The sequence below is a fragment of the Capsicum annuum genome, chromosome 12 (assembly GCF_002878395.1).
Source record: "Capsicum annuum cultivar UCD-10X-F1 chromosome 12, UCD10Xv1.1, whole genome shotgun sequence".
NCBI lineage: Eukaryota > Viridiplantae > Streptophyta > Magnoliopsida > Solanales > Solanaceae > Capsicum > Capsicum annuum.
Genome location: NC_061122.1, coordinates 180,270,344 through 180,284,042, shown reverse-complemented (window position 1 = coordinate 180,284,042; position 13,699 = coordinate 180,270,344). Strand labels below are relative to the sequence as shown.

Below are 13,699 nucleotides of genomic sequence, written 5' to 3'. Positions count from 1 at the left end.
CTACCTTTTCTTTTTGCCTCGCATCACTAAAATTGCACTCCAAATACTCTGTTTTGGTCCTACTCAACCTGAATCCTTTAGATTTCATGGTCTGTCTCCAAACCTCCAGCTTATTATTAACACTTCGGCGTGACTCATCAATCAAAACTACATCATATACAAAGAGCATACACCAAGGAACCTCCCTTTGTATATCACACGTTAACACATCCATCACCAAGGCGAATAAAAATGGACTAAGAGTCGAACCATGGTGCAGCCCTATCAAGATTAAAAAATGTTCGGAGTTCCCTCCCACTGTCCTTACCCGGGTCTTTGCCCCCTCATTCATGTCCTTAATCGACCGAATATACGCCATAGGTATCCCTCTCGCCTCCAAGCATCTCCACAGAACCTCCCTAGGGGCCTTGTCATAAACCTTTTCCAAGTCAATAAACACCATGTGTAGATCCCTCTTCCTCTCTCTATACTGTTCTACCAGCCCCCTCACTGGGTGAATTGCCTCAGTCTTTGATCGACCAGGCATAAATCTAAATTAATTCTCTGAAATAGGCACTATCTTTCTCAACCTCCATTCCACCATCCTCTCCCAAATCTTCATTGTGTGACTCAACAACTTAATACCACGGTAGTTGTTGCAACTCTGAATGTCACCTTTGTTCTTATATAAAGGAATCATCGTGCTCCATCTCCACGCCTCAGGCATCTTAGCGGTCTTGAAAATATTGTTAAACAAATAGGTAAGCCACCTCAATCCAGCACCGCTAGCAAACTAACAATATGTAATTTATCTTGTATGATTGACAATTATATCTCATTCTTTTTTGTTCAACAAATGTGAACTATATGCTTGATTTCTATAAGTTCCAACATTTATCGGGTTTAAGGTATGTTGAATTAGAATTATTACAATATCTTATAAATTATGAATGAAAATTACTTAAACATATATTTTAATTTTATTTAAACATAATACTTAAAAATAAAGAATTAAAGGGTATTTTAGTAACAAATATAAGTAATGATTCACAATTTATCAAACAGGCGTAACATAGGAGCGAAAGACTTGTACCATCAACACTTATGTCTCACTCTCTTTGGTTCGACACATATGACTATGTGAATGATTTTTATATTGTGTTGACATTTACCAGTTCTAAATTGTGATGAGTTGTCGTTATTAAAATATTTCAAAAATTATTTTTCATAAATTATTCAAATATATAGTTTAATTTTATTTTAGCATAGTAATTAAAAATAATTACGAATTGTGCCACTTAAATGGGCATTTGTAATTTATTTATATCACTTATAAAGGATGATAAACAGACAACAAATCGACATATTTGCTTGTGTTGCCTCCTTGGATATTTTCTTTTAGATATGTTTATTTAACTTTTCTTTTTAATCTATTATATATTTGAGAATTACGTAAAAGAATAATAAATCATAATAATTACCAACTTAAAATAATTAAAAAGACATAAAAAATTTAATTGACTCTCTAAATTTTATTACTGCCACATAAATTGAGACAAAAGAACAAGTACTATAAATCTCAATAATTAATAAATTAAAATATTTAAAAAATATATAAAAAAATTTAGAACACTCTCAAAATTGTATCAATACCACATAAATTGAGACAAAGGGTATAACATATATTATTTAAAAATTATGTAGAAAATTATTATGTTTTAAAAAAAATTAAACTACATAATTTAAATAATTTTTTAAATGTAATTTGAAAATATTTTAATAATGAAAGTTAAAAGTCTAACACATTAAATATGGTAGATATTAATGTATCACAAAAATCATAAAAATTATATAGTTCATAAGTATCGATCCTAGTTAATATCAACCTAAGAAAGTCGGGTATTAATATTGTAGTCTTGCACCCTTATGTTATGCTGGTTTGATAATTTGTGAATCATTACTTATATTTGAGCATATTTTATTTGTTAAATTTTAAATTTAATTTTTTTCATATTTGAACGATATTTTAAATATAATTTGAAAATATTGTAATAACGGCAGTCAAGACTTAAACACTTTAGATGTGATGGATATTGACAAGTTATAAAAGTCAAAGTATTCATTATCGTTGACTCTAGTTAACAACAACCCAAGAGAGTCATACGTTAATATTGTAGTCTTGCGCCCATTGATTTGATAATTTTAGAATCATTACTTATATTTGTTATTATTCTGACTTCTAATTAAATAATTTTATAAATTATTATGTTTAAATAAATTTAAAACACATATTTAAACATAATTTGAAAATAATATAATAACGACAGTAGAAATTAAACTAAAAATATTTTAGACATGGTAGAAAGTGTCACTCTTTATAAATCATAAAAATCATTGATCCATAAGTGTCAATCCTATTTTATAACAACTCAAGAGAGTCACGTATTAATGTTGAAGTTTTATAGCTTCCTGGTGTTGTAAACGTTCACTTGGTTAAATACAATCGTTTTTTTACCCAAAAATAAATGTTGACGTTTTACATATTTATTAGTTATTATCTTTTAAAAAGTACAATAAAAATTCAAATAATTAATGATGACCTTAGTTAACATCGACCTAAGAGAATACTCACACACTAATGTTGTATTCTTGCTCCTTTATATTAAGCCGATTTAATAACTTGTGAAACATTAGTTAATTTTATAATTAATGAAACCTCTAATTAAGTAATTCTATTATTTATTATATTTAAATAAATTTAGAAACTAAATATTATATATTTTTTAAATATATAATTTTAAAATATATCAATAAAGATAGTTAAAGCTCAAAACACTTTATAATTATCGACACTAATTAATTACACTAAACACTTACATCTTCTATGTTATGAAAATCTTACAGTTACATCCCCAAAAACGTTGATTCTATATTTGCTAAAAACATTTAAACCTTGCATATAATGAAGATCATATGTAATTGAAACTTTATTTAACTAGTTATATATAAATAATTTTCAAGGAAAAAATAAATAAAAACTACAATAAAAAACAGATTATATATAATAAAATATTATAGTTAATTAAATTACAAAAAATTTACGTACTTAAAGCCATAGAAAGTTATAATTTATAGTGGGTATATCTTTTAAATAAGTTGTATCATATTCTATTTTAAAAATATTTATTTATGTTTCAATCAAATGTATGAATAATTTTTTATACTCTTGTTTTAAATATTCGTTAGAATAACTTTTCAAAAATATTTTCTTCATATTTATGGTTATAATTTATCGTTTAAAAATTATATTATATATTTAATTATAGAGACACTTAATAAGAGGTGTAATGTAAAACTATCAAAGTACATGTGTAAGCATTTCATTTTAAAATTTAGAAAGTATATTCATATTATAAAGTGTTCAATACTAATAATTTATATATTGAAGATTTTAAATTAAATATCGTAAATTTTATATATATATATATATATATATATATTTTCATCTATAGAATTTTGTAATATTTCAAATTCCAATTTTCCTAATCGGCCTAACTTACTTGCATTAATGCCCCCTCTCCCCACAAAAGCTTCTGAATTTAGAAACAAATCGAAAATTATGCATAACACGCTTCAAAATAGATGATGATTTGAAGTTCTGCATATCTTGTTTCTATCAAAAAATGAATAGTAGTAGTTAGTAATTTGTTTATGTTGGTAAAGTTGTTATCTTTGAGAAAGCTGGAAATCAAGATTTCTTTTTGACATGTTTTTAAAATAAGTTGTAATATCCTATTAAGTTGTATCATATTCTACTCCCTTCGTTTCATTTTATTCCTTTCAAATTTTCTAATTTGATATCCCATTTTACTTGTCCTTTTTTTACTTATCAATATAAGATAAATTTTTTTTTTTTTCATATTTTACCCTTTACATTAATTACCTTTCTTAAAAAATTTAAAATGTAAAAATCATTTAATAGAGGTACTACGGTAAACTAGCCATGTTATTTATTATTTTTCTTAATAGCTGCGCCATCCCAATTTGGGACGAGTAAAATGGGACAGAGAGAGTATTAAATAAAAATTATTTAAAATAAATAAATATATTTTATTATTTTAATGAATGGTCATTTATTTAATGTCATTTTTCAATGTGAAAATTGACTTTTAAGTTTAGGGAATAACAAAGACTTTAATTTTCTTTAATTAAAAAATTAAAAAAAATTACTCCATCTGTTTTAAAAAGAATGACATATTTTAACTTGACACAAAGTTTAGAAAAATAAAAAAGACTTTTGAATCTTGTGCTCTTAAATTAAAGTAGTGTCAAATATACCAAAATGTCCTTTAATCTTGTGGTCATAAACATGCCAGGTGAAAAATTAAAATTAAAGTATTGCCAAAAAGAAAAAAAAATCATTCTTTTTTAAATGAATTAAAAAAAAATAGGCCAATTTTTTTAAAATGAAGAGAATAGTTTATTTTAAAAAAAAATTATTATAATTTTTGATCAAATTATAGCCAAATTTTTATGTCATTTACCCTATCAAAAATATAACAAGTCCAATTCTGAAAATTTCACAGATTGGCCGTTGGGCATGATAAAGAGAGCAAGTTGCTGATTAAATGTAAGATGCACACGTGTCAACTTCTTATCCCCATAAAACCACCGATAAGAAATTCATCCTTCACCCTAAATAAACGATCATCTTATCTCTTCATCACCGTCCATAACTTTTCCCCTTTCAATCTCTACCGTCCATTACACTCCATAATCCCTTTTCCCATTTTTCCACTCACAAATCCCCTACTCTCCTCTCTCTCAACATTTCCATCAAATGGCGGCTCTCCAACAAACTCCGATCACTTTCCAATCCCGGTCACCGCTGGTCACTCAAATCATCACCGGACCGGTAGCAAAACTCAACTTCTCCGGCGGACTAAAGCTCCCCAAACTCACAATCAAGCGCCGCATCTCCCGCCGCGGCAGAGGAGGCGGCGCACTCGGTGCAAAAATGGCGGACACCGCCGCTGGAAGCTATGCCAACGCTCTCGCTGACGTAGCTCAATCAAACGAAACACTTGAGCAAACAATCGCCGACCTCGAAAAAATCGAGAAGCTCTTCGAAGACGAAGCAGTCTACAATTTCTTCGTCAGCCCTATCGTTAGCGAAGAGAAGAAACGTGAACTCGTAGACGAAATCGTCTCGTCCTCGAGCATTCAACCACACGTGGCAAACTTTCTTAACATCCTAGTTGATATGAAACGGGTTGAGTTGATAAAGGATATAGTGAAGGAATTCGAGAAAGTGTACAACACACTTACTGACACAGAACTTGCTATTGTGACATCAGTTGTGAAACTGGAATCGCAACATTTAGCGCAAATCGCCAAGGGAGTACAGCGATTGACTGGTGCGAAAAATGTCAGAATCAAGACGGTAATTGATGAATCGCTAGTTGCTGGGTTTACAATAAGGTATGGAAATTCAGGATCTAAGTTGATTGATATGAGTGTGAAGAAGCAACTTGAAGATATTGCTGCTCAGCTTGAAATTGGGGATATTCAATTAGCTGTTTAATTAATTGTTATCTTTTTACAATTTTAATTTTTTCAAGTGATTAATTTTGTAATATATAATTTGCTCAAAAGGCGAATTAAACATACTGTTCTAAATTTTTGGATGAATATAAATTAGTTGCTGTATGCAAATTTAAATTGGATGATAGCAACTATCAGTCTTCAAGATTAATTGAAAAATCAAGCCAAACTAAATGCTTGTGTATATTTCTCAGAATTTTCTGGTTATGTGAAATTAGGATATTTGACATGTGATGAGTGATATGGACCTTTGACTAATAATATCTAAATCTATATTTAGTAGCCGTCTTGCCATGATTTTTTTTTGGGTTTGGGTTTGGGTTTGGGTTTGTCTTTTTTATTTTTTTTTTTTAAAATTTTGATTTTTTTTTTAAAATATGATTTTATACTCTCAATTTTAAAAATTATTAAAATCACTCAACTACTAATATACCTACTAACATACTACTATATGTTGAGAAAATAATTTATATGTCTTTAATTTGAATAATTATTATGATTGTTATTCTTCTAAAATTTGAATAAAAATATCACAAGTACGAGCTAAATAAGTTTATCTAACCATAATCGATTACAATAATATACCAGTGTATTCCCACCTAGCAAAGTCTGCGGAGGGTAGAGTGTATGCAAATCATACCACTACTTCAGGAAAAGTAGAGAGGTTGTTTTTGATAGACCTCGGTTTAGGATCAATAACAGTATAACAAACATAAAAAGTAAGCGCATATAAACAAATTAACAGTATAATAAACACAAAAGATACGTGCATAATAGACTAGTATCGGATGCAAAATAAACCAACACTACTAGCCCCAAGATAAAACTACAGTCACAATACTATGAATCAGAAACTCCAGTCCCAAAGGAGCGCTCCCCTACTACTACCCTCTTTCGTGTCCCTCACACCTTCCTATCAAAGGTTATATCCTCTGTAAGTTGTAATTGCTCCATATCATGCCTAATCACCTCACTCCAATATTTCTTCGATTAACCTTTATCCCGCCTAAAATCATCCATAGCCAGAGTCTCACACCTCCGCACTGGAGCATCAGGGCCCCTCCTCATCACGTGTCCGAACCAACGTAGCCTCCCTTCTCGCATCTTATCTTCCACCGAGGCAACTCCCATATTTTTTCGAATAATCTCATTCCTCACCCTATCTTTCTTGGTATGTCCACACATCCATCGCAACATCCGAATTTCTGCCACCTTCAACTTTTGAATGTGAGAGTTCTTAACTGGTTAACACTTTGCTCTATACAACATAGCCGACCAAACTACTACTCTATAGAACTTACCTTTAAGCTTCGCGAATAACTTGTGTGGTAAAATAAATCTATTATAACTGCAATGGATCTATTTTATTTGTGCGTGGATATTTCTTAACTTCTCTAAGTATTTTTATTTTTATTTTTATTTTGAGTTTATTTATGTTAGATTTATCGATATTCATATCTTGGGGGTGATTAAATGGTAGTTGATTAAATGTTTTGCTATAATATTCTTTAGTTTTTTCTCTTAGTTTTTGTAAGTCTTCTATATTATTTTTAAGATATTCTAAATATTCTATATCTTTTGTTTTAAAATATTCAATTAAATTTATTTTTGTAAGGTTTTCTGTTAATCTTATTTCTTCAATTTCTTGTCTCCAATATTTTAGATATTCGTAGTTTATTATTTTATTCTTCTAAAGTAAATGTATAATAATCTATTCTATTTGTACTATATTTAATATCTTGTTTGAGGTTATTAATACTACTAACTATTTTTTCTTATTCTCTTCTTAATGAATTTTTTAAACTATCTAAACTTTTATCTTTATTTTTTTCTAAATTTTTCAAGGTTTCGTCTATTCATTTTAATTTTTCTATTAGATTTTCCATTATTTCTCGAATTTGTTTTCTATAATTAATTTCTTTACGTAGGTCTTCTTGGTTTTCTCTAATTTTCTTAATATATCCTGACATTTTTAGTCTGGTTAATATCCATCTGAATCTAAATAATATTTATGTTCATAATATATGCGTAATTTTCTATATTGTTTAATAATTCTTCCTCTTCATAATCTGATAATTTTTCCCATATTATTTTCTTTATGTCTATAATTTCTATATCTCTAAGTATATATATAAAACAAGTATTTTAATATCATTTGTCATTTAGGTTTGATTAAATACTTTTTCATAATATTTACTAGTTGTTTGTTTTAGTCTAAATAATTCTTGCATATTTTCATTAAGAAATTCTATATATTTTATATCTTTAGTTTCCATATATTTGTCTAAATTTGTTTTCATTTATTTTTCTACTAGTTGTATGTTTCTCATATCTTTTTTCCAAAATTCTAGATATACGTAATTTATCATAGTTAGTGTGTACGTAAGTATTTGTAAGAGTAGTTGGGTAGGTATGGTATGTAATTTACTCTAGTCATATAATCTTTACCAAATATTTTTTCTAATACGATTTTTCTTATATCTGTTATTTCTATATCCTTAACACATACAAAATAAGTATTTTAAATTTATCTACCATTTCGTCAGATAAATAATTATTCATTTTTCATAAAACGCTATTATCAAAATATTCCTTCCAATCATATACATAACAAAATATGATCATTTTAGATTACTATATACTAGATTATTCTTAAATAACATATTCGTCGGTCACTATTAGCATGGTAATCCTGATACTTTTCCCTTAAACAACGCCTCTACTCTGGTTACTTTCTTATCACGACTTTCTTGCCTCACCGGTTTCATCTTTAGGATGACATAGTTCTTAGGGATTTTTCTCCTTTTTCACTTTGCTAATAAACTTCTTAACATGCTATTTTTCGAATAATTCTACTATAAAGCAACTAACATGAACTTATTTTATCATATTATGATTGTTAGGAATTTATGAATTTAGCTATTCATAATAGTAAATGAATATACCTGTTCTGATAGGTTTGATAATTCTAAGCTATTTTCCTCTATAGATTTTTCCATTGAAATATACCTCTTTTTTAAATAATCAAATTATTTATTGTAGATAAGAGAGAGTTTTTTGCTTCAACGCATGAAGAATTACTTTTCTTTCTGCCTTCGATGCCTTTTATTTATAATCTGAAACTTCACAAAAGTTTTCCTTCATCATTTTACACGTTTCTAAAAATTTACAAAAAGTCTTCAAAAATTATCTACCTAACCTAATTTGCTATACTTTACAAAAGTCTTCTAAAAAGACAAAAATTAATTAAAGCCTAAATTAATAATAGTCAAAAACCTATACAATTCTAATAATTTACGTAAAGAAAATTGTGAAAGTTTGTTACATGTCGCTTTCACAATTTAATAGCTTGTCCTTTATCTCCATTATTGTTTCCGCTGATATCTTCTTCTTATCGTATCTGCTACTTTTTTATCTTCTTTCCAGCTTGCATGCTTATCTTCTTGATTTTTTATTTTATTCTAGCCGAACTTCTGGGATAATATTATCTTCTCCATTACATCTCGAACATTGATGATCTGGATATTTGTGTCCAATTATCTTGCAATATTTTGTCAATAATCCGTCTGAAATAAATCCTCTCTTAATTGCTCTTGCAGTAGATTATTTTTCTGGGTTAAGTAATGTCATTATCAATTGTCTAACATCTTCCATATCTGCTTGTCGTAATTCTTTTGAATTTGAATAAATCATCTAATGGTCCCTTGAATAATAGCTCCATATTCGGTTTCCATTGGTATAATTGTTTACTAGTTCTTGAATAATTGTAGCTAGTCAATAAGTCGTATGCTTGCATAAAAATCAGGTATCTCGATTCTGGGTATCTCTGGCTGATGTACAATATCTTCTGGTATAATCATATCTCTGGTTAATCCTATTTTTACAACTTGTATAACTGATTTTATCTCGTCGTATAATATCTCTGCTGGTGTAGTATAACACTTTATATAAAATAGATTTCCTTTGGTTACTCTTTTATAGGTGTTGAATATTTTTTGTAATTCTTTCATAGCTGATAGTTCTTCTCCATCTTGGGTGTATATGGTATTTAATAATCCATAATCAAAACAAGTTTTTATTAAGCTTGGGTTGGTTTTGGGTAGTGCAATTAGCTTGTTGTGACCTTGTAATCTTTGAGTTATATAGTTTGTGTTGGGTTCTTTGATATCTGTAGCTCTGGGGTTAAGGTTTAGAAAAGTTTGTACTCGGTAGATATTTTCTATCTATTTTTGGGCTACATAGTTATAAACTTTTTTATCTTGGTTCAGACTATCTCGATATGTGGTAATTTGTGAGGGTATGTTTAAGAGGTCTTTTTGTATTTTTGGTGTAAATTGTTTTTCAAATGTCTTATTTAAGTTCATATTCTGGTATCTTTGTCCAATAACTCCTTTGCTTGTACCTGCAATTGTAGATTGATAAACGTTATGGGTTTTACGGAGTGTCCCAACGTCTCCTTCTAGCTCTGAAATTTTAATGTCTTCCGATCGATATAGCTCTGTATACTGCTGAGTTAGCTGATTTGTAGCTACAGACTTCAGTTTATCTTCATTAGTCTTTAGCTTTTCTATTTCATTACCCATACTGTCCACTTTCATTGAAAGCGTACTTAGGGTTTTGGATATCTTTTCTAAAGCATCATCTTCTATTATATTAGTTTGTGTAGCTTTGTCTTGATATGTAATCTACAATAACGTTTTTGTTAGTACTAATTACTTCAATTATAAATGTAAAATTTAATATATTCAATACTAGTCTCCAAATTTTTTTGTTGTAACTGAATTTTATATTTTCTTTGTTAGCCACTAATTTACCTGTGTATTATCTGTTCGTACAATAAACTTGCTATATACAATATATGGCTCAAATGCTAATAAACATGTATATAATGAACATAATACTTTTCTATTTATTTCTCATTTTATTTCTGTTTCATTTAACGTTCCTGAATAATATCTACAATGATGTTCTATTTTTTCATTTTCATACCTATATTTAAGTACTCCTTCATAACTACATTTACTAGCATCTGTTTCTACTATATCTATAAATTTTCTATTTTCGTCTGAGAATTGCAATTTTGGTAATTCTTTACAAAGTGTTTTTATTTTCTGGACTTGTTTTTTATTTTCTTCGTTATAATTATATTCTACATTCTTTTTTAATTTTTCTATAAAGACTTTAAATTTTCTGCTAATTTTGGTATATATTTCCTTACTTGGTTTACTAATCCCAAAAAATGATTGTAATTTTTTTTTTGTATTTAATTCTTCTTTCGAATTTATTATTTTTTGTACAATATGTTGTTGCATTTTTACTTCACTTTTATCTATTTGTATTCCTAAAAATTCTATCTGGTTTTTCATAATTTCAGCTTTCTTTTCACTTAAACTTATTCTCGATTTTTCTATTATATCCGTAAATTGTTCTAATAATTTTAAATGTTCATCTTTGGTTTTTGTATATAATAGTATATCATCTATATATACTATATAATTAGGTAATTCCTTAAAATAACTATCCATAAAATGTTGATATCTACCTGGTGCATTTTTATATCCAAATGGTAGTACATTCCATTCATAAAATCCTTGTGGTTCCATAAATGCGGTTAATTTCTTAGATTCTTCTTCTAACTTTAAATGGTAAAATCCTGATTTACAATCAAATTTACTAAAGTAGTTATATCCTTGTATTTGTCTTATTTTTAAAATCTTGTTTGGTATTGGATAATTATATGTCATAATTTTTGCATTTAAATTTCTATAATCAATAACCATTCTACTTTTACCTCTTTTTTGTTCACTATGTTTATTTACTATAAATGCTGGACTATTGTGTTTACTATTACATTTTTGTACATATTGTTTTTCTAATAATTCATCTATATGCATTTTAAATTCTTTTAGATCGTCAAAATTATATGTTAATGATTTTTGAGTTATTATGCTATTTTTATCTATTAATTCAATTTTTATAGTAGTTTTATGTTTTTCCATCCTTTTAATGGATCTTCACTATATAATTGTTCTAATTTTTTTAATTATTTCAATCTTATTTATTGAAAATATAGTTATTTCCTTTTTATTTATCAAAAAAAGACTAATTCTATTGTATCTTCAGTATTTTTTATATTTTCCAATTTTTGTGTAATTTTTTCACTTCCTTCTATCCAATCAGTATTCTTTCCTATTTATTATTAACTCTTTTTGCTCTTACTTTCTGTTTACATGGTGTTGTAAACCATCAATCCGTTCTAGTTATTATATGTGGGTATAATTTATCTAAAAATGGCATTTCTAAAAATATATCTTTTTATGTTAGCTCATAATTATAGATTTCTTCTATTGTTAATATTTTATCCTATACTAGTGTTTTTACATTCTTAGCTTTATAAGTAATTAAGCTTCCTTCGTTATTAAATCCTTTAACTATATTGGTGTTTTAAATTTATCCCATTTACTTTCTGGTAAACAATTATATCTACATGAATTACCTTCTGCTCCTGTATCCATCATAGACGTATAATATCTACTGTAATATCCTTCTACTACTATCTTCATCAATACATATATTTTCATATCATGTTAAAACTCTTCTTAAGAATAATTTATCTCTGTTATATGTTATAGATTATTGTGTATGCTCTATATTATATGGTTTAATTGTTCCAACCATTTTATTTCTAATATTATGTCTGCTTTTTATATTTCTTCCTTTATTTCAAATTCTATTTTTATTTTTCTAACTCTTATTGTTATTTCCTTTTCTGCTATGTTTTTAGTGTTTATTAAGCTTCTTGGTAGATCTGAGCATATATTATTGTCAGATTTTATTTCCTCATTTTGTTTTATTAGATATCTTGCTATATAATTTTCTTATTGTCCTGTATTTAAGAGTATTAAATATTCTTTTTCATTTATTGTTCCTATTATGTAATATTGGTTTAAATTAGTTGTTGAACTTGTTTCATAACTTGTTCTTTTTGATGGACTTGATGATTCTGGTTTTTCATAAGCTATTCTTTTTGTTGTACTTATTCTATCATTTATTATTTCTAAATTTTCTTCTATATTTATGTCTCTATAACTATAATCATTGTTATCAATTGTTTTTACAAATTGTTCGAAAGGACTTTCTATTTGTATTTTGTTAATTTTATTTTTTTCCGTTATTTTATGTTTTGCTGTTAATACATATAAATTTTTACATCTTGCTGTAAATATTTTACTTCCTGGGGTTAGTTCTATTCCTGATATTTTCCAATATAATACTAATGATTTATCTATATTTTTATCTGTTATTGCTACTGAATAATTCATATTTATTATAAATTTAAATTTTTGGTATATTAAATTTCCTTTTGTGGCAGTTATTATATTTTTTCTATAGATTTTATAATTTTATCATTTGCTAGGTATAATTCTATTGGTGTATCTATTCCTTCTCTAAAACATGCTTTTATCAATATCTCTGTTCCTCCAAGGTATACATATTTTATTGGATCTTTACTTTATATATCGTTTATTTCTTTATTAATTATTCTTTTTGTTACTAGTGGTATACTAGTTCTTCCTTTTACATATCTACAATCTATTACATGTTCTTTTTGACTTATTGCGTAGTATTCTTCTTTTCTTCTACTAAATATATTTTTTATTATTGGTATTTTAAATATTTTTTCTACACTTAAATCTAATTGTTTTCCTTTTATTTTAATCAAATATATGACTATCAAATATTATTTTTTGATCTGTTTCTTCTTCATTTAAATATTCTTCCTTTGTTATTATTTTTATATCTTCTTCAATTATTTGGTTTATTCTTATATCTTCTTCAGTCATTTAATTCATCTAATTCACTATCTATTTCATTATCTGTTTAATTCTCTAAAATTTCATATATACTATCTTAACGTTCTAATTTGTAATCTATATAATCTATCTGCATATATTCTGCATTTTTTAATTTTTATTTCAGATATTTGTTTATTTTTTGGGTTTTTAGGTAATTTACAATCTCTAGCTAAATTTTCTAATTTTTTGCAATTATAATAAGTACATTCTTTTATAGATTTATTTTTCCTATAAGGTCTTTTATATTTATAATTTTTTAC

General features: G+C 27.0%; 1 protein-coding gene across 1 annotated transcript; it reads left to right on the top strand.

The window, feature by feature from the left end:
• The first annotated feature begins 4,568 nt into the window (after positions 1 to 4,568).
• On the top strand, positions 4,569 to 5,700 carry LOC107851209 (ATP synthase delta chain, chloroplastic). Its single transcript, XM_016696148.2, has one exon. It carries the CDS (start codon positions 4,820 to 4,822, stop codon positions 5,561 to 5,563), a length of 744 nt encoding a protein of 247 aa, XP_016551634.1. The 5' UTR covers positions 4,569 to 4,819; the 3' UTR covers positions 5,564 to 5,700.
• Positions 5,701 to 13,699: the final 7,999 nt, after the last annotated feature.

What these genes read in the sequence shown, in the direction of transcription:
- LOC107851209 (XM_016696148.2), top strand. Translation starts at nt 4,820, where the DNA reads ATGGCGGCTCTCCAACAAACTCCGATCACTTTCCAATCCCGGTCACCG.